At 46.8% G+C, this 20,012-nt stretch overlaps 1 protein-coding gene across 15 annotated transcripts in view; it reads left to right on the top strand.

The window, feature by feature from the left end:
- Nucleotides 1-2,223: 2,223 nt before the first annotated feature.
- The window catches only part of LOC108132472 (myb-like protein X), a 157,259-nt gene continuing 139,470 nt past the window's right edge, over nt 2,224-20,012 (top strand). For 10 of the 15 annotated variants that reach the window (XM_070282342.1, XM_070282348.1, XM_070282346.1 and 7 more), the window contains exons 1-3: nt 2,224-2,331; nt 2,603-2,657; nt 3,894-4,298. In XM_070282342.1, the coding sequence (XP_070138443.1) occupies nt 2,634-2,657; nt 3,894-4,298 (429 nt within the window). In that variant the 5' untranslated portion in view covers nt 2,224-2,331; nt 2,603-2,633. Of the gene's footprint in view, nt 2,332-2,441; nt 2,459-2,520; nt 2,545-2,602; nt 2,658-3,893; nt 4,299-20,012 lie in introns of those variants that run through there. The other 5 variants (XM_070282347.1, XM_043213378.1, XM_070282339.1 and 2 more) reach the window with 4 other exon arrangements.

Below are 20,012 nucleotides of genomic sequence, written 5' to 3'. Positions count from 1 at the left end.
ACGCCTCGAAATCAAGGAGGTTATCGAGGGATTACTCCGCTTGGGGTACATGTCACGCAGCCGTTGACTGATTTCAAAAATTTGGTTGGGATCAAGAGTGTGTTAGAAATTCATTCTCAAAATATGTACCATAAGAATGCAATGGCAACGGGGAAGGACTTCGTGAGAGACTATCACAATTCACAACGAAGCGTCCGTAATCTTCTCGACAAAAACCATCTTTCGCAAACGCAAGAGAACAGAAAACGACTTATCCCCATTGTGAAAACGGTCATTTTTTGCGGAAAGCGGAATATTCCACTTCGTGGGCATAAAGATGACGAAGATATTCAGAAAAATAAATCGCCTGTGCAAAACGAAGGAAATTTCAGGTGAAATTTTGTTTTCGATGAATCTCCAGATCTGTCGGGAAAAGCTCAGGTAAACTTTAATCCTGCCAATTATTACGTAGAAGTAGAATTTCCGTAAAAATATAATAATTGATTGATTGCCTATTGCCTGAATTATCGGATAGTGGTTGTTCCCAAGAAAATAAACAGAAATTTACTGTATAATGTTTCTCGTTATAGATTGCCGTTGTACTCAGATACCTCGATTTTTCACCTGGTAAAGCATGCATACAAGAAGACTTTGTATCTTTTTTTGACGCATTCGGTCAACTTTCGAAAAATACTCTCGCGGAGGGCACAGAATCAGCAGTAATCGAGGATGAAGATGGATCAATGGCTTACAGGACTACTGGAAAAAATGACCGAACCGATGAAGAATTGTCTCTAACTGGATTTGCCATCGGGAGGAATGTTCTTGGAGTCATGAGGAAAATGAATCTCCGAATGGAGAAATGCGCTTCGATAGGGACTGATGGATGTGCGGTCATGCTGTCAGATATCGGAGCAGTCAACGAAATTAGGAAAGAAGCAAAAAATGCTGTCATGACACCGTGTTTCTTGCACAAACTCAACAACAGTATTTCAAAGTCAGTGAAAGTACGATTAATCGAAAACGTTGCCAGTGCGATACGAGAAGTGGACAAATTCTTCAAGAACCCATTTCCATAACGTGTGACTGTATTAGCAAAGATACTTTGTGAAAAAATTGTCCAGTTGTGTGAAACAAGATGGGAGAGAGACACGATTCTGTCCTTCAATTTGTTGCGAAGTTACCGTTGATAATCGAAGCTCTGTCAAAAATCAGTGAGTGGAAGAACAGAGAAACAGCAGGCAAAGCAACAATTCTCCTATCGGCTTTGTGCCAGTTCGAATTCATCGTCGGGCTCTTCTGTCTCAGCGACATTCTATCCCTCACCCATCCGCTCAGCGTAGTTCTTCAGAAGGAAGCAATTGATTTGGCGAAGGCATCAAAAATAATTGGGACGTTGCTTGCCACGTTGAAAAATAAGAGGGAAAAAGTTGATGAAATACTTTTTATCTTTAAAAACATGAAAGTTGGGTCATATTCGATCGTTCAGTTATATGGCAGCTATAGGATATAGTTTTATTTATAATATTGATAATATTTTTAATTTTTTTTTTTAGTCTCTTGTGAACGTTACAATATCTTCTCTTCAATGTAACTCGAACCAATGTATTGTTGATTTTTTTTATTGGTGTGGGATTTCGCTCGCACTAGGGGCCAAAATAAACTCAGTGAATAAAATCTTTCGATTTACTGGTATTATATAAGGCCACAGAAAGTGGTCGATGGCCTCATAGTGTGCCGTATGTAGAGCTTGGGCATCCCTGCTTTATAGGGTCGAAAATGTCTCTTTTAATACGTAGAACAGATTTGACCAAAATTATAATACCCTTTGCAAGGGTATAAATATTCTGATTTAAAACAACATTTCACCTAGAAACCCAAAAAGAAAAATGCAACTCGGGTATAAACTTTTTACAAAAAATAAATGTACTTTATTTATATATATTTTTTATAATATAAAACACATGTTATGTACCTTTGAAAGTCAATTTTATCTTACTGGTGATACCCAAAGATATGTACACATGTATGTATATATAAGCATTCAAGTATGTAAATACATTTTTGTATGTATATTTTGTGGACTTTGTGTACACTTAAACATGTGTGTTACTCATTTTAACACTATAAAAATAGACAAAGTGTGTTGAATGTGGAAGCTATCTTGATGTCATAATAATAAAAAATACAGCATATATGTATTGCATATACTCTTCTACATGCGAGGTCATTATTTTGGTCAGGACAGAATTTGACTTTATTATCGTACAATATTCCGATTGTTCATCATTGTTTGACGCTAAAATATTTTTGAAAGTCTCCGGTGATTTTATTTTTCTTATAAAACAAACGGTATTTTCTTATACGTTAAAAAATAAACGAAAAAATATATAATAATAAATAAATAGATTAAATCCATGAGAAAATATATGTTTTTATTGCATAACAGTTTTTTAATTGATGAATAACCAAAAAATGAGTGTGTGCATATTTTAATTTTCATTTAATATTTTATTTTCTCTTTAATATCAACTTGCAAAGATACTTGTTGTAAAATTTACATATGTATGTACATATGTACATGTGTTCATTCATACATATAATATTCAACTTCTACCTTTAGATCCCATCACGAGTTCTTATTGGTTATAGAAATGGATTCCACCTCTGAAGTTCTGGTAAGAATTTTTATTTCCCGAAAAAAAATTACTGTAATAATTACAGTATAAGCTCAAAAAATTGTGTTCTTTGAAATATTTTTTAAATTATGTTTTGCATACGAAATCAATCCGACCAATTTCGTTTATCTATACATACACTTGACAGAAAAACTATGCGTACAAACATGTTCGCTCACTTCGGCTTCGAAAAAAGTGGTAATAGAATATGTACATAGAAAATTCATTTTTTTTTTTAATTTCGTAGTAAAGTAGTAAAGTAGTAAATTTTATTAGCTTTAGCTTTATTAGCATTACAAACATACCTTCTTATACCTTCTACATACCTACATACTTCTTAGTTCCCAGCTCTTAAACTTGATATATAAGATAATATAGAAAAACTAAAAGCAATAGTCTGATTTTCAATCAGAAAAAGTCTGCATACAGAACTTAAAATATAAAAAAAAACCTTTTATATATTAGTACAAAGTTGGTTATCCTTTTCGTTTAATAACTTCAGCCAAACAATTTTGCATTCTGCCGTTATCTTACTCCTGCCGTTCTTTTACTCCATTCTTCCTGAATGACTCTTTTGAGCATATCCTTGGATGTTATGGTATTTTGGAGTATCCTGAGCCATATAGGTTCTATAGGTTCCATAGATGATCAATAGGATTAAAATCAAAGGATTGTGGTGGCGAATTTAAGTGATTTTTTACATTAAAAGGCATCTACAGCTTGGTATTGTGGGCGCAATGTTTGGGGTCATTGTCCTGTTGAAATAAAAACTCATTTTCCAGTCTGTAAAACAAACCATAAAATACGGTGGTGGTGGTATGATGGCTCGGGAATGTATGGCGTCTAGTGTAGTCGGTAATCTTGAATTCATTGAATCCACAATGGATCACAAGAAGTATATCGACATTTTAAAACACAATTTTTTCAAACCGCTAAAAAATTAGGACTGGAAAATGATTTTTTGTTTCAATACCATTTTCTATGTGTACTATTAGCACTTTTTTTGCGAACCCAAAGTGAGCGAACATGTTAGTACGCATAGTTTTTCTGGAAAGTGTATATACATACATGTATATATGTATATATGTATTTTACATATACAAAAATTATTCGGATTGAAGAACACAACCAAGACTAATAATAATAATAATAAGACTAAAAATATTCAGAATCTGATATACCGTATCAATACAAATGAATGTACATATATTTGTTGACTTCTACCGCTTACTAAAGGAATCATGCATAGAATCGCCAAATTCAAACCGAGATACTGAAGCCATTAACACCGATGGAATTACTGGTGATAAATGTAACTCTTCACCACAAATTAACATCACAAATGAGAAATCCCTTGAATGTACCGTGACGGTTGATACAGATGATATTCAATTGCAAGATGAGCTGGAAATTAAAGATAATACCAAAGAAAACTCTTCAACGGGATTTGAAGGGGATACTAAAAAAGTTTACACATCTATGGAATCTGGAAATGACAATGATTTACCCACTGTTCATACAACATCTAAAACTGAAAAAGAATTTTGTGAAAAAAAAGAATTGGTTGATGTTACAAAAGTAGAGGAACGTGAAGTTGGCAGCGAAACGGAGTCAGAAGATGGGACAGAGTGCTCAAGAAACGTAATATATAAAACAATTTTTCTTTTCATTGCTATTGCTTTTAAAAAGTCTTAAATGTAATTTACATTTAACTAATTAACTTTTTTACAAGTGTAACATATTACTCCTGTTTTTAACATGAATATGTGATATGCAAATTTTAAGTTTCATATAAGTTAAGTTGCGAGTTGTATTTTATCGCGACATGTAAACTCCAAACTCTTCAAAATAACCTTTCGGTTTTGGATCAAACCTAGAAGAACATCATGTTATCGACGATTTTGCAAGCAATATTAATGTTACTGTAATGAAAAACAAGAAAGGAAAGCCAGCTTCGGGCGGAGCCGATGTTGATATACCTTTGCAGTTTAAACCGGATATATATCGCAAACATCGGATATAGTTGGTCGATCCTTATGAAAATATCATAATATAAGCAATTTATTAAAATAAAGCTAAAAATAAGTCCCAAGCCAAAATAAGTACCAAAGTTGGTATTTCTACCAAATACCATTTTCGATCGTTCAGCTATATGGCAGCTATAGGATATAGTCGGCCGATCGTTATGACATTTGGTTGGTCGGATCAACTAACCAAAAATATAATCTGTACTAAGTTCCAGCTTACTATCTTCAAAAACACGAAAGTTGGGTCATTTCCGATCGTTCAGTTATATGGCAGCTATAAGATATATTCGGCCAATCCTTATGAAATTTAGTATGTCGTATTTAGCCAAAAATAACACTCATACAAAATTCGAACTTTCTAACTCTAAAAACACCAAAGTTATACCATGTCCGATCAATCAGTTATATGGCAGCTATCCCGCTGTAACGAACTATTATTCTGCTTCCGCTCGCCACAATTTGCCGCGGCTAGCTCACAGAGTTTCGCGGATCCGTTCCACCGAATTTATAGATTCGACGTGATTGCCCAAGCCCAGAAAATAATACAAGTAGCTTTACGTTGCGTAGTCTCTTTATTTTCCGCTCTCTCTGTTTACAACTGTGATTCATGCGGGTTCCCGGGAATGACCCTTGGTGTGTCCTTGGTGACCCTTGGTGTGTCCTTGGTGACCCTTGGTGTGTCCGTCCTGGATATCTCCTCCGTTTCTGGTGTTTCCGCTGCTGCTCTTGTTGCCGGGGCTCCTCCTCGTTGATCCGTCGTCACCTTCCACCTCTTCGGTTCGGTCTGGCCTTCGGCTATGAACTGAAAAGCCTCCACTACGCCGTCGGGGATACGCGCATACGCGCCGTACCGCCGGGGCTCGGGAGTTGGCGGGCTGTAGCCTCCGCTACACCAGGATGAACGCCGTGCTCTGCGCACCGGCGACGCTGGTTCGGGAGATAGCTACTGGCTGTCGCCTCTGCACCACCAGGGAGATGCGCCGTGCATGCGCACCGGCGGACCTGGTTCGGGGTGTGCGGCCTGTAGGCTCCGCTACGCCAGGAGCACGCCGTGCTCTTCGCACCGGCGAGTCTGGTTTGGGAGATGGCTACTGGTGGTCGTCCCCGCAACCCGCTGTGCATGCGCACCAGCGGCCCTGGTTCAGAGATTGCTGTCTACAGCCGGCTCCGCTACGCCAGGAGACGCCGTGCCTTTCCGCACCGGCGGGCCTGGATTGGGAGTTGCCGAAGTCTTGTCAGTCGCCTGTCCAGGACCGTACGTCACTCTTTCGGCCGGGTGACCACCGCGCGTACGCGCCAATGGGCCCGGGTCAAGAGCTGCTTGGTGGGTGATCGGGGCCTCCCCGATCGCGTTCCAAAGCGGGCGTGAGTTCCCGAGTTGGCTTATCCGCGTCCTGCAGGACCACGCCTGTTGGTTGCGAGTCAAGAACCCGCGTGGCGTACGCCAGACTTGTTCTTTCCTCACTTCCTTGCAAGGCTACCTGCTTTGACTTGGAATAGCCCACGCTCGACTCTGTTGCCCTGTAGCTTTCGAGGAAACCAACCGACGCCGATCCTCTCTCGTCTTGTCCTTCTCGTCCTCCGGAGCGAAACCGGGCTCGGGATCTTGAGTCGGCCTGTCCTTTCCGGTGCAGGACCACGCCTGTTGGTTGTGAGTCAGGAGTCCGAATGGCGTACGCCAGACTTATCCTTTCTGCACTTCCTAGCAAGGCTACCTGCCGTGGCCAGGAACTGGTCCAACTCGTCTCCTGTCGCCTAGGTCGTTCCCCGTAAATGTCCTCGTACCGTTCTTTCCTTGTCTCGTTCGTTCTCCTTACGTTTGGCTGTCGGACTCTCCAAAGGCGGTCTTTCAACTCAAACAACCGAATCCTTTTTAGCAACGCTCTAACACTTGATTGGCGGACTCTCCAAAGGCGGTCCCCAACTCAACGCTACAAGCTTCCTAAAAAGACTCGTCCCGAGCCGCTCCAGTGGGCCTCCTTTTATACTGACTGGAGCGCCCGTTAATCCTCCTGGACTCTGCTCCTGCCGTTAATCCTGCTTCCAGAATCACGCCACTTTCCCGTTGGCGGGCTGCCGTTACTCCTGTTTCCAAGATCACGCCACTTTCCCGTTGGCGGGCTGCCGTTACTCCTTTTTCCTGCTGGCAGGTGGCCATCCGTGCGGCCGTTGCCCTTTTCCGTTCGGCCACTGACCCCTGCTGTTGCTATGCGACGTGACGCTGGCCTCCTCCGCCTCCCCTGTTGCTCCTTGCTCCTTTGCTGCTCCCACTCATGTCGCCCATCCTGAACTCCGCTGCGCGGCGGGCTCATGTGCCCGCCGTCGCCTCGGGAGCCGTTACGTTCCACGTTGATCCGCCTTCCACTCGATGATGGAGCTCTGCCTCTCACTGCCCTCACTGCCTTCCCATTCGTCCACTGGTGCTCCGGGGACCGTTACGTTCCACGTCGATTCCGTCTTCCCACTGGGCGATGTAACCTTGCATTTCCATTTGTCTGCTGGGGCTCCGGGAACCGTTACGTTCCACGTTGATTCCGTCTTCCCACTGGACGATGTAACCTTGCATTTCCACTTGTCTGCTGGTGCTCCGGGAACCGTTACGTTCCACGTTGATTCCGTCTTCCCACTGGGCGTTGTAACCCTGTCCTTCCATTCGTCTACTGCTGCTCCAGGAACCGTTACGTTCCACCTCGATTCTGTCTTCGCCCTTGATGGTGAACCCTACCCCTCCCCGTTCGTATTGGTCATCAGCCTATCTCCTGCGGCCCCCTAAACTGATTGGCTATTGCTGTCTTAGCGTGTGAGGAGGCGAATTCTCCTCACACTTCCCCCCTTCTTCGGGAACGACAGAGACACTTGCCAATGTAACGAAAACTTCGCCACTCTCAGCTCACCGAAAAAAAACTGTGCCTGATCGCTCTTCTCTTTGGTGGGGATGCCCATCCACTTGTGTGGTGTGGATGCCCATCCCCTTCCCCCCTCCTTCGGAAGACGGCCGATGGCTTCCCCCTCTCGCTGGCGTTGTTTGGTCGTTTTGGTTTTTTTTTTCTTTTTCCTCCTATTTTTTTTCTCTCTTTGTTTTTGTTTAGATTTTTACTACTAACCCTATAGTTATATATACTTTAATTTTTTTTTTTTTTTTTTTTTTAATAATTATGCTAAACCTATTATTCATTTTTTTTCCAAATACTAACTATGCTAACCCTATTATTACTCTTTTTTTTTTTTTTTTTAAACCCCTTGTTCCTACCATATATATTTTTTTTTTTTTTTTTTTTTTTTTCCTTTTTTTTTTTTTTTTTTTTTTTTTTTTTTACTTTTATTATTTTTGTCCTCTTAAAACCCTTTATTCCTACCCTTTATTTATTATTATTATTATTATTACTTTTTTTCTTAAATTTGTTTTTTTTTTTTTTAAACTAACCTTTTTTTTTTTTTTTTTTTTTTTTTTTTTTTATACTAACTTTTGTCCCCCTTTTTTTTTTTAAATTCCAATATATTTCTTTTTTTATTATTTATTTATTATTTAATTATATTTTTTTTTTTTTTTTTTTTTTTTTTTAAACTTTTCCCTTTTTTTTTTTTTTTTTTTTTTTAATACTAACTTTTGTCCCCCCTTTTTTTTTTTTTTTTAAAATCCAATATATTTCTTTTTTTATTATTTATTTATTATTTAATTATTTTTTTTTTTTTTTTTTTTTTTTTTTTAAGTTCCATTTTTTTTTATTCAACTTCTCCTCACCACCCTTACTCCTCTACCGCCTCCTCGCACCCGGAAGCACGTGGCACCAACTTGTACCAAGATGCACCATCTTCCGGGTTTTCCTCTCCGCTTGGTCATCTCCGCCTTCACCCTTGCGGCAAGCTCCGGCGGCCAATTGTCTTCCGGCACATCTCGCCCGCCTCCGACCGATGCCTGCCGCTCCAGCACCGGTCTTGCCGGCCGCTTCTCTGGGCAAGACGTCTGCCGGCCCAGCGCAGGCCTCCGCGGCTCCGGCCACACCCACGGCCCCTTCTCCAACGGCTGCTCCTCCTTTTTCTCCCGTGGACACGGTGTCGGGGGCACCGCGGGCCACGGCGTCGGCGCCCGGGCCCTCCTCCAGCTCGAGGTCGCCCTGCACGGCTTCTCCTCCGGCCTCTCCGGTCTGGGGCGTGGCGTCGGCGGTATCTTCCTCTTCCACTTTCTGGCCTGTCGCACCCTTCCGGCGGCGGCCCTTCTCTTCGCCGTCTCCACTATCTTCCGGATCCGCCGCTGCCGTGCCGTCTTCGCCCTCGCCCTGACCATGGCCCTCTGGCGTCCGTCGATGCGCCGCTGCCTGGCCTCCTTCGCGTTCCTCCTCCGCATTTGGGCAATCACCTTGACGCGGGCCCTCGCCATGTTCTCCGTCACCTTCATCAGGGCCAGCCGCCGACTGTCCCACTCCGCTCGCAGGCGCAGGACCAGCTCCTCGCTCCTGCGCCGCCGCTCCACCTCGAAGGATCCGACCGGGATGCATCCTCCTCTTCCTGCTGCCCGCCGGACCATCCACTCTGATCTCGCCTTCTTGGCGTTCCACGAAGGGTCGCCGACTATTTCGACGTCGCTGTCGTCGGACGAAATAATTATAGTTGCGCTGGACGACATGCTTGATGATGCTTGCGGCTGCGTGTTGATTTCGAATAGGCCGACCATCTCCCACGTCTCCACTTATATAGCGCATCCATTTCCCGTTGCTGGAAATGTCCCGCTAATGGTCCCGTTGCTTGCTCTCCTCCTCCTTGCGGGGTTTTTGTTGTTGTTGTTTTCCCCCTTTTTTTTTTGTGTGCCCGTTATGCGGACACAATGTATTTGTCCGCTTTCGTTATCCCTTTGCTGTTTCTTCCGTGTCTTGAGCCTTTAGCTCGCTCACATGAGCTCTCTTCTCCCTTCTTGTTCTGCCGTGTCGTAACGTGACAATTACTGGAGAAACGAAATCCACCACCGTATATGGCCCGTCGTACCGAGGGGCCAGTTTCGCCGCGAATCCTTCAGCCGCCTTTGATAGGTGGTGCTCCTTTGCCCACACTGTTTCACCGACCTTTGGACTCCACTTCCGCCTTCTCAAGTTGTAATATCGCGCCTGGTCCTGGGCAGCTCGCTCCATATTCCTTCTTACTATCTCGAATGTCTCCTTGAGTCTCGCCGCGTTTTCCATGGGTGTTCCTTGCTCGGCTCCCGTGCCCAACACATTCTCGTCGAACAGGGCTCGCGGCATCCTTGGCTCCCTGCCCTGCGTTATAAAACACAGCGAGTACCCCGTGGACTCCGAGATTGCGGAATTTACCGCCAACATTAGCTCTGGCCAGTGTTCGTCCCACTTCCTTTGCTCTTTCCCAGCGAACTGGGCGATCATTGTTTTTACCGTCCTGTTCGCTCTTTCCGTGGGGTTCTCCTGCGGCGTATATGGCGCGGTGAACTGATGGCGTACGCCGAGTTCTCCGAGGAATTTCTTGAAGCTGCGACTGGTGAACTGCACCCCGTTGTCCGTTATTATTATTTTTGGCACTCCATATCGAGCGATGATTCTCTCCCTGAATGCCTTCTGCAGCGCCTCTGTTGTTGCTTTCCGAAGAGGCACTATCTCCGTCCATTTTGAAAACCGATCGATTATCACCAGGATCATCGTATTGCCGTGTTTCGACCTGGGCAGTGGGCCTACGAAATCTGCACATACCGTCGCCCATGGCTCCTCCGGAACCTGTGTCAGCATTTGCCCGGCCATCTGCATCTGATTCGGCTTGTACTTCAGGCACGTCTCGCACTTCCTGACGTATTTCCGGATGTCCCTCTGCATCCCTGGCCAGAAATACCGGGCGGCCACTCTGGCTATGGTTTTCCTTACGCCCAGATGTCCCGCCGTTGGTGCGTCGTGATTTTCATTGAGGACCTGCTGCCTCATCTCCAGCGGCACGCACAGCTTCCATGACGCCACTTCCTCGCTTCCGGCTCTATGCGGGACGTGGCGGTAGATCAACCCGCCCTCTTCCACGTAATCCGGGAATTTTTGTGGGCTTGTTGTCATCTTTTTCCTCAATGCGCTTATCCACCCGCCTTGTTCGGCGACCACCTCCATGGCTTTCCTAAATTTTTCCATTACCGGCTGGCGGGACAGAGCGTCGGCCACCACATTGAGCTTTCCTTTCCGGTAACTGATGACGTAGTCATACTGCTGTAGTTCGAATACCCACCTCGCTATTCTGCCGAGTGGGCTCTCGATGTTATTCAGCCACTTCAACGCCATGTGGTCCGTGATCACGTCGAACTGGTACCCCACCAGGTAGGGCCTCATTTGCCTTATCGCCCATACTATGGCCAGGCACTCCTTTTCTGTTGCGGAGTAATTTTTCTCGGCCCCAATCAACGTTCGACTGGCGTACGCGATCACGCGTTCGCCCTCCTCGGTGTCCTGGGTCAGGACCGCCCCGACGCCGTAGTCGCTGGCGTCCGTTTGCAGCACGAATTTTTTTTCGAAGTCTGGGCATGCTAGCACTGGATCCTCTGCCAGCCGTGACTTTAAAGTCTCAAAGGCCTCTTGGTGTTTGGTTGTCCACTCCCATTTTGTTCCTTTCCGCAGAAGATCGTTCAAAGGCTTCGCTATCCCCGCGAAGTCTGGGACGAACCGCCGATACCACGATGCCATCCCTATGAACTGGCGCACTCCCTTGACGTTCGTCGGGGGTTGTAGCTCTGTAATCGCGGCCACCTTTCCCGGATCCATTCCGATCCCTTGGCTTGTTATCCGGTGGCCCAGGTAGAGCAGCTCCTGCCTGAAGAAATGGCACTTTTCCGTATTTATCCGCAGGTTTGCCGCTCTCAACCTTCTGAACACCTCTTGTAGATTCCGCATATGCTCCTCCTTGGTGCGTCCGATTACTATAATGTCATCCTGATACGCGAATGCGTGTGGAGCCATATCCGGGCCTATGACCTGGTCCAGGGCCCTTTGAAACGTTGCCGAGGCTGAGTGCAGCCCAAAAGGCATGACTTTCCATTGGTATAGACCCTTCCCTGGAACGGTGAAAGCGGTGAATTTCCTGCTGCTTTCCTCTAGGGGGATTTGCCAGTACCCATCCTTCAAATCGAGACTGCTGAAGAACCTTGCTTCTCTCAGCTGCTCCAAAATGAAATTTATGCGAGGCATCGGGTACGCATCTTTTATTGATTTCGCATTAATTTGTCGGAAATCCACGCACATCCTCCATTGCCCCGTTTTCTTCTTCACCATTACGATGGGTGAACTGTACGCGCTATTTGAGGGCTCGATGCATCCCTTCTCCAGCAACTCCTCCACCTTAGAGTTTATCTCCCCCTGAATTTTTGGATTTTTGGGGTAATACCGTTGTTTTATGGGAATGTCGTCCTTCATCGTGATCCTGTGCTGTGTTATGTTCGAACAACCCTTCTGGCCTGCGAACGCCTCCAGTTCTCTATCGATGAATCTTCTGACCCGTTCCTCTTCCCATTTTTCCGGGCATCCGGCTACCGCTACGGACAGTCTATCCTCCAGGCAGCCGGCCCATCTTTTCCTTTTGGGTATTGAAATTCGGTGGCCTGCGCACGTCAAGGTTGTGCCGAACTCGCTGAGGAAATCCCATCCTAGCACCAGATCGTCCTCCATGCCTGGCATCACCAGCAAGTTTAGTGTTTTTGTGCGATCGCCGAAACTTATCCTGGCTTGGAGCACGACGCGTGTCTCCGTATGGCTTCCGTTAGCCAGCTTCACCAGTTTCCTTGTTGCGATTCGTTGCCCGGTGATCTCCGGCCTTTCCGCTAGCTCTTCGGAGATGAAACTCGCCGTTGCTCCTGTGTCCAGCATGGCCTTTATTTCTGTGCCCTCGACCTCGATGGTTGCCGTCAGCTGCTGCTCCTCCTCGGATAATCCTCCTATTAATTTTGAGAGGCAGCACCGTGCGATCCCGGCTCTCCTCCCTGTTGCTGAGACCGCTGCGCGTTTCCCGCCCTCTGGCAGCATTCCGTGCTCCTTACCCCTATTGCGCCGCACATCTTGCAAAACAAAATTCGTGGGTTCCTGCACCCGCTGGCCCAATGGCCCATGCCACCGCACCTGTTGCATGCTTGAGCCGGGTTCTCCACAGAACCCTGCCTTGGCCCTGCTGCCCTCTGCTGACTATGCTGTTGCGGAGCCGGCCTATGCTGGGTCTCAGGCTGCCATCTTGGCATCCAACTCTGGTTCATGCTGTTCTGTCGCTCCGGTGGGCCTTGGCGCGGTTCCTCTCTTTGCCACCTTGGTGCCCATTGTGTGTTTTGGACGGCCTGGTGGTGGAACTCGTCCCGTTGTCCTTTCTGGGTCCATTGGTCCCTCTGGTACCTTGCCGCTTCGCTATGCTGCGGTTCTTCTCCCTTCCATCTCTCGTTTACGGGCGGCTGACTGTGGCTCCACCTTTGCTCCGTGGCCACTTGCCTGTTAAAGGCCTCTTCCTCCTGCGCTAGTTCCTCGAACTCCTCTGCTAGGCCCATCACCTCCTCTAACGACGCGCAGGCGTATGGCCTTATGAACATCTTCATCCTCGGCATGCAGTTCTCGACGAGCCTCTCTATCACTTCTTTCGTTGTTTTGCCCAATGGTTTCATTAGTGACTGGAGGTCCACCATGTATTCTTTGAACGGCTCTCCACGACGCTGCTTCCGTTGGCGAACTTGGTCCGCCAACTTCTCGAAGTATCCTTTCGGCAGGAAGAAATTCTCAAAGCTTGCCTTGAACCTCGCCCATGTTGGCCATTCTTCGTCGTTCATGATGAACCATCTTTGGGCCCTGCCCTGCAGTAGTTCTGGCATGGCTCTGGGGATCGTGTTTATGTCCAATCCGTATGTCTTTGCGGACCACGTTACTCGGTCCAGGAACTCCAACGGGTCCCCTGTACCGTCGAAACGAAACGACCAGTCCCGCACTTGTCTGGCTACTTTGGCGTAATCCACCGGGGCCGGAACATACTTCCTTGACTGCGGCTCCATGCTCCTTCCCATTCTTGGGTCTGGTACCGCCAGGCTCTCTATGAACTTCTCGGTTTCGCTGGCTGCTCTCTGCCTGGGGGTTGATCTCTGTCCAAATCTTTCCTCTAGGCCGTGTGTTAGCGCCAGTACCTCCTCTTCCTTGGACTCGTCGACCCACCTTGCCACTGAGGATCTCATTGCTTCCACAGTCCCGTCTGCTGGTAGACCGAGCTCTCTACACACCTCGCTCAGCTCCTCCTTTCTTAATGTGTATATCCAGTTCTTTCTTCCCATCTTTCTGCTACGTTATTTTCTAGGCTAAATGCAATCACGAAGTTTGGGCGCCAGGTGTAACGAACTATTATTCTGCTTCCGCTCGCCACAATTTGCCGCGGCTAGCTCACAGAGTTTCGCGGATCCGTTCCACCGAATTTATAGATTCGACGTGATTGCCCAAGCCCAGAAAATAATACAAGTAGCTTTACGTTGCGTAGTCTCTTTATTTTCCGCTCTCTCTGTTTACAACTGTGATTCATGCGGGTTCCCGGGAATGACCCTTGGTGTGTCCTTGGTGACCCTTGGTGTGTCCTTGGTGACCCTTGGTGTGTCCGTCCTGGATATCTCCTCCGTTTCTGGTGTTTCCGCTGCTGCTCTTGTTGCCGGGGCTCCTCCTCGTTGATCCGTCGTCACCTTCCACCTCTTCGGTTCGGTCTGGCCTTCGGCTATGAACTGAAAAGCCTCCACTACGCCGTCGGGGATACGCGCATACGCGCCGTACCGCCGGGGCTCGGGAGTTGGCGGGCTGTAGCCTCCGCTACACCAGGATGAACGCCGTGCTCTGCGCACCGGCGACGCTGGTTCGGGAGATAGCTACTGGCTGTCGCCTCTGCACCACCAGGGAGATGCGCCGTGCATGCGCACCGGCGGACCTGGTTCGGGGTGTGCGGCCTGTAGGCTCCGCTACGCCAGGAGCACGCCGTGCTCTTCGCACCGGCGAGTCTGGTTTGGGAGATGGCTACTGGTGGTCGTCCCCGCAACCCGCTGTGCATGCGCACCAGCGGCCCTGGTTCAGAGATTGCTGTCTACAGCCGGCTCCGCTACGCCAGGAGACGCCGTGCCTTTCCGCACCGGCGGGCCTGGATTGGGAGTTGCCGAAGTCTTGTCAGTCGCCTGTCCAGGACCGTACGTCACTCTTTCGGCCGGGTGACCACCGCGCGTACGCGCCAATGGGCCCGGGTCAAGAGCTGCTTGGTGGGTGATCGGGGCCTCCCCGATCGCGTTCCAAAGCGGGCGTGAGTTCCCGAGTTGGCTTATCCGCGTCCTGCAGGACCACGCCTGTTGGTTGCGAGTCAAGAACCCGCGTGGCGTACGCCAGACTTGTTCTTTCCTCACTTCCTTGCAAGGCTACCTGCTTTGACTTGGAATAGCCCACGCTCGACTCTGTTGCCCTGTAGCTTTCGAGGAAACCAACCGACGCCGATCCTCTCTCGTCTTGTCCTTCTCGTCCTCCGGAGCGAAACCGGGCTCGGGATCTTGAGTCGGCCTGTCCTTTCCGGTGCAGGACCACGCCTGTTGGTTGTGAGTCAGGAGTCCGAATGGCGTACGCCAGACTTATCCTTTCTGCACTTCCTAGCAAGGCTACCTGCCGTGGCCAGGAACTGGTCCAACTCGTCTCCTGTCGCCTAGGTCGTTCCCCGTAAATGTCCTCGTACCGTTCTTTCCTTGTCTCGTTCGTTCTCCTTACGTTTGGCTGTCGGACTCTCCAAAGGCGGTCTTTCAACTCAAACAACCGAATCCTTTTTAGCAACGCTCTAACACTTGATTGGCGGACTCTCCAAAGGCGGTCCCCAACTCAACGCTACAAGCTTCCTAAAAAGACTCGTCCCGAGCCGCTCCAGTGGGCCTCCTTTTATACTGACTGGAGCGCCCGTTAATCCTCCTGGACTCTGCTCCTGCCGTTAATCCTGCTTCCAGAATCACGCCACTTTCCCGTTGGCGGGCTGCCGTTACTCCTGTTTCCAAGATCACGCCACTTTCCCGTTGGCGGGCTGCCGTTACTCCTTTTTCCTGCTGGCAGGTGGCCATCCGTGCGGCCGTTGCCCTTTTCCGTTCGGCCACTGACCCCTGCTGTTGCTATGCGACGTGACGCTGGCCTCCTCCGCCTCCCCTGTTGCTCCTTGCTCCTTTGCTGCTCCCACTCATGTCGCCCATCCTGAACTCCGCTGCGCGGCGGGCTCATGTGCCCGCCGTCGCCTCGGGAGCCGTTACGTTCCACGTTGATCCGCCTTCCACTCGATGATGGAGCTCTGCCTCTCACTGCCCTCACTGCCTTCCCATTCGTCCACTGGTGCTCCGGGGACCGTTACGTTCCACGTCGATTCCGTCTTCCCACTGGGCGATGTAACCTTGCATTTCCATTTGTCTGCTGGGGCTCCGGGAACCGTTACGTTCCACGTTGATTCCGTCTTCCCACTGGACGATGTAACCTTGCATTTCCACTTGTCTGCTGGTGCTCCGGGAACCGTTACGTTCCACGTTGATTCCGTCTTCCCACTGGGCGTTGTAACCCTGTCCTTCCATTCGTCTACTGCTGCTCCAGGAACCGTTACGTTCCACCTCGATTCTGTCTTCGCCCTTGATGGTGAACCCTACCCCTCCCCGTTCGTATTGGTCATCAGCCTATCTCCTGCGGCCCCCTAAACTGATTGGCTATTGCTGTCTTAGCGTGTGAGGAGGCGAATTCTCCTCACACCGCTTAAGGCTTCCTGTAATTAATACCGCTACTTAAAATATCTTTTCCTAAGGGAGTCGGTTCTCGTGACTTTTTTGCGCTTAAAATTCCTAAACGCGTTATTTTCAAAATGATTTTAAAATTTTTGACGTTTTTCAATAAATAGCTATAGATGATATATCCACAGGCAAAAAATCTGCCCAGATCGGCATCCTGGGAACGGCTGGGCAGCGGCACGATGGCGACTAATCAGACACGGCTCAAATGTCGTAATACGTTACAAAGGACTTATTAATTTTAATCCTCATCGTATTTCTTCATCCTCTCTTCTTATGAGCTAATACTACTAATAAACTTCATTTGGATCTGGACATTCAACTCGAATAAAATCAAATGAGGTCTTTTCTTGCCGTGATATTTTGAGTTTTTAAGGCATTTCGAGTTGCGATGAAAATTACGTTATGACCGTATAATCACCGTGCGGGTTAGGTCGAGACTTAAAATTTGGTCTAAAGTGGTAAAAAGATTTTATGATTTTACAAAAAAACCTTTGGTTTCTCACTCCCCTCTTTGACCGGTTGCTGCGATGATGAAAGCGGGGAGGTAGGGGAGGAATGTTCAATGTTAGGGTCGCTTAAGGCTTCCCGTAATTAATACCGCTACTTAAAATATCTTCTCCTGCATTAGGAACGCTTTCCCTTATTTCCGTCTGCAGACGCCTGCGTTCCACCTTCCGAAGAGAATTTTCATCTTCGATCTGCCGCTGCTCCGGCAAGTTTCCCGTTCTCTTTTGCTTATGCTCGGCACCGTTAGGGCCCACGGGACAGATACCCAAAGCTTCCTTCCCGTGGTACGCACCAAAAATTTCACCAAGGCTCCGCTTTTTCTTGCGCTTGTACACGCTTTACGGTCACGCTATCGGACGCTATGGCCGGACACAATCTTCGGAATTCTCCTCTTGTACGAGTTTCATCTTCTCTCCTTCTTTACAGAGTCTACTGCTCGGTCCCAGGATCGGTCTTCCCGTTTGTATAAGACAAGCGCCGTCCCAACAACTCCTATTCGGAACGCACAGAGTTCCGTCTTCTCTCCTTCTTTACAGAGTCTACGGCTCTGGCTCAGGAACGGTCTACCCGTTTTTATAAGACTTGATTTGCATATTCCTATTGCCCTTTTTCTCTATCTTCTTTCCAGCCACTTGTGGTTCCTTTGGAGAGTCAAAACGAAAAGAAATAACGCTTCGCGTGGATCCTCAAGCCTTGCCCAACACTATTTGATCGCCACTTCACCTGATCCACCCTGTTGCTAGGCTGCCAACCCCTACCACTTTCCTCATCGATATTTCCAGGCGTTGCCACCCTGCTTGAGCTCCCGCCTGACTCTTATAATTACATACCCTTGAATATAGTTGGCCTATCCTTTTGAGATGAGAGGTATTCAGTTAGGCTCAGTTAGCTACAAATATAATCTGTAGGAAGTCCAAACAATCTACTATAACTTCAAAACAACGAAAGTTGGGTAATTTCTATATGGAAGTTTCATGGAAGGACCGACTTATATATGTTTTATAAGTTATATGTGAATGAACCGACTAAAGAATATAGTCAGTGGGCCGATAAGCAAACCCCTTAAATATTGTATTATTGAATATTGAAATTGTATTTATATGGGAAACTGGTTTTGGAAATTTGTTTTTTAAAGGTTGTTTATAAAACGTTCCAGTACTGGCGCTACAGATTTTCGGTATTTGTGAGGGTAGGCTAGGGCGTGGCACAAACTTGCCAAATGAAATTTAATGAAGAATTCAGAGATGAAGGAAAATTATTGTCAGAAAATGGAAAAATTGCTGTAAAAAGTGAAACTATTGAAATCGATCGTTTCATTGTTAAAAAAAATCGTTTTATTGTTAAAAAAAATTTAAATTCCCATTTTACTCCAGTGAAAAATAGTTCTATTCCCTATTCTATTTCTATAAATTGTATGAAAACAAAACTGTTTAAAAACTGAAATTTCACTCCAAGGAATTTCGGATCCGCTGAAGGAATTTATCTTTTAGATGTAAAGTTAGCTAAGAAAACTATCTTCATTTTTCATTAGAATTTCTTTCAAAAAAACATGGTACTCAACTCAAGACGTCACCATGCCTTGAAATTTTTTTTTCGTGTGCAAAAAAGTTTCTTATCTCTATTTCGGCCATTTGTCACTGCCCACTCCAATCGCTCTCTCCAAAGCTCCCGCTTCAGCTCTTATTTGGCACAGTGGTTCAAGGTACAGTGTTTTTTTTAACTTTATATATTTTTTTATATTTTTTATTATTAAAATGCAATTTAACCTCGTCTGCTCAATGAAGTCTTGCAATAAGACAATCTCGCTCGCTCAGTTTTGGATGCCTTTTCCCGTAGGCCTGGTCCCCATTATTTTTGTGATAATTGTCATGCTGTCCAAGACGAAATGAGGTCGTTCATGAGACAGATTAAGAATGGATTTAAAGAGTTGATCACTGATTTTTCAAAAATCAATGACTATCTCTGAGCTCTTGACTCTTAATTAAGCGAGTTTCAGCCTGCTCAGTCGACATAACGCAGCCGCTCATATCTCTGGCCACACAAGGGCTAGAACTGAGAACGATTCGCCGTCCGAATTTCTCAATGCAAATGAGCAGTTTGTTGGGAATTACGCGGCAGAGACAGCTGGTCCAGATGCCTCTTTGGGGTGTGTTCGCTCGCTATATGCTTGGAAGGGGTTCTTTTCATTTTATCTTATCATTTTATTTTATTATGAACGCCTGAAGCTCCTCTAGTGTCTCACTTGTAGCTTATGCTGGGACACCGGACAAGTGCGCCGTCGGTAGGAGAAGTTTTTTTTGGAACATAAGTTAGAGCCTCCAGAGCCCTTTTCTTGGTCGCGTGGGTTTCCGCGGGTGGATTTCCACTATTGTGGGTGCTACTTGTGGGTGGAGTAGCTATGTTTTCTTCTGGCATTTCGTTTTGTTTTTTATACCTCCTGCCAGGTACCATAACTGCCGGCCATTTTGGTGCAGACGCAGACCACGCCGGGGCCCAATGTGGGTCAGACGCAGCGTAGATTTTGGATGGGAGAAAGAGACGATAAAGGGAAGCTATGGGGGTTATACCGCCCCGTGTACCGCAACGGCGGTGGGGTTGCCATTCGATTGGTGAGCCCAAAGAAACATAATAGAATTTTTTCTTGGCTCTGATATTTGCATTATTGAGCTGCTTTCCTACTGGAGTCACGAGATCCCCAGCGGGTGTGATTGACGTTGAAGATTTTTATATTTGGCCTTTTAGTAATTTTTACTTATGGTAGTGGTGCTTAAAGCAGCTTCTGCTTAGGATTCCAGTCGCACCATGTTCTTTACCGTCTGGATGATTTGTTCCGTAGAAGGAATATCCTCGTATCTGAAAAGTCTAAACGCCGTTAGAGTTCCACGTAGATATTCGTAGGGAAGTCATTATTTGGACAGCTGTGAAACAATTTCTAATGCATTGCGTTTCTATTGCAGCTAGGCTAGCATTGCCACGCATTATTTTGCGTTGAGAATTTAGGGAGCCCAGCTTCCTTTTGATATGGATGTAGTGATCCATACCAGTCTGCACAGCCGGCTA

This window comes from Drosophila bipectinata, chromosome 4, assembly GCF_030179905.1.
Source record: "Drosophila bipectinata strain 14024-0381.07 chromosome 4, DbipHiC1v2, whole genome shotgun sequence".
Lineage (NCBI taxonomy): Eukaryota > Metazoa > Arthropoda > Insecta > Diptera > Drosophilidae > Drosophila > Drosophila bipectinata.
Note: the sequence above shows the minus strand (reverse complement) of the source record. Positions and strands in the feature narration are given on the sequence as shown.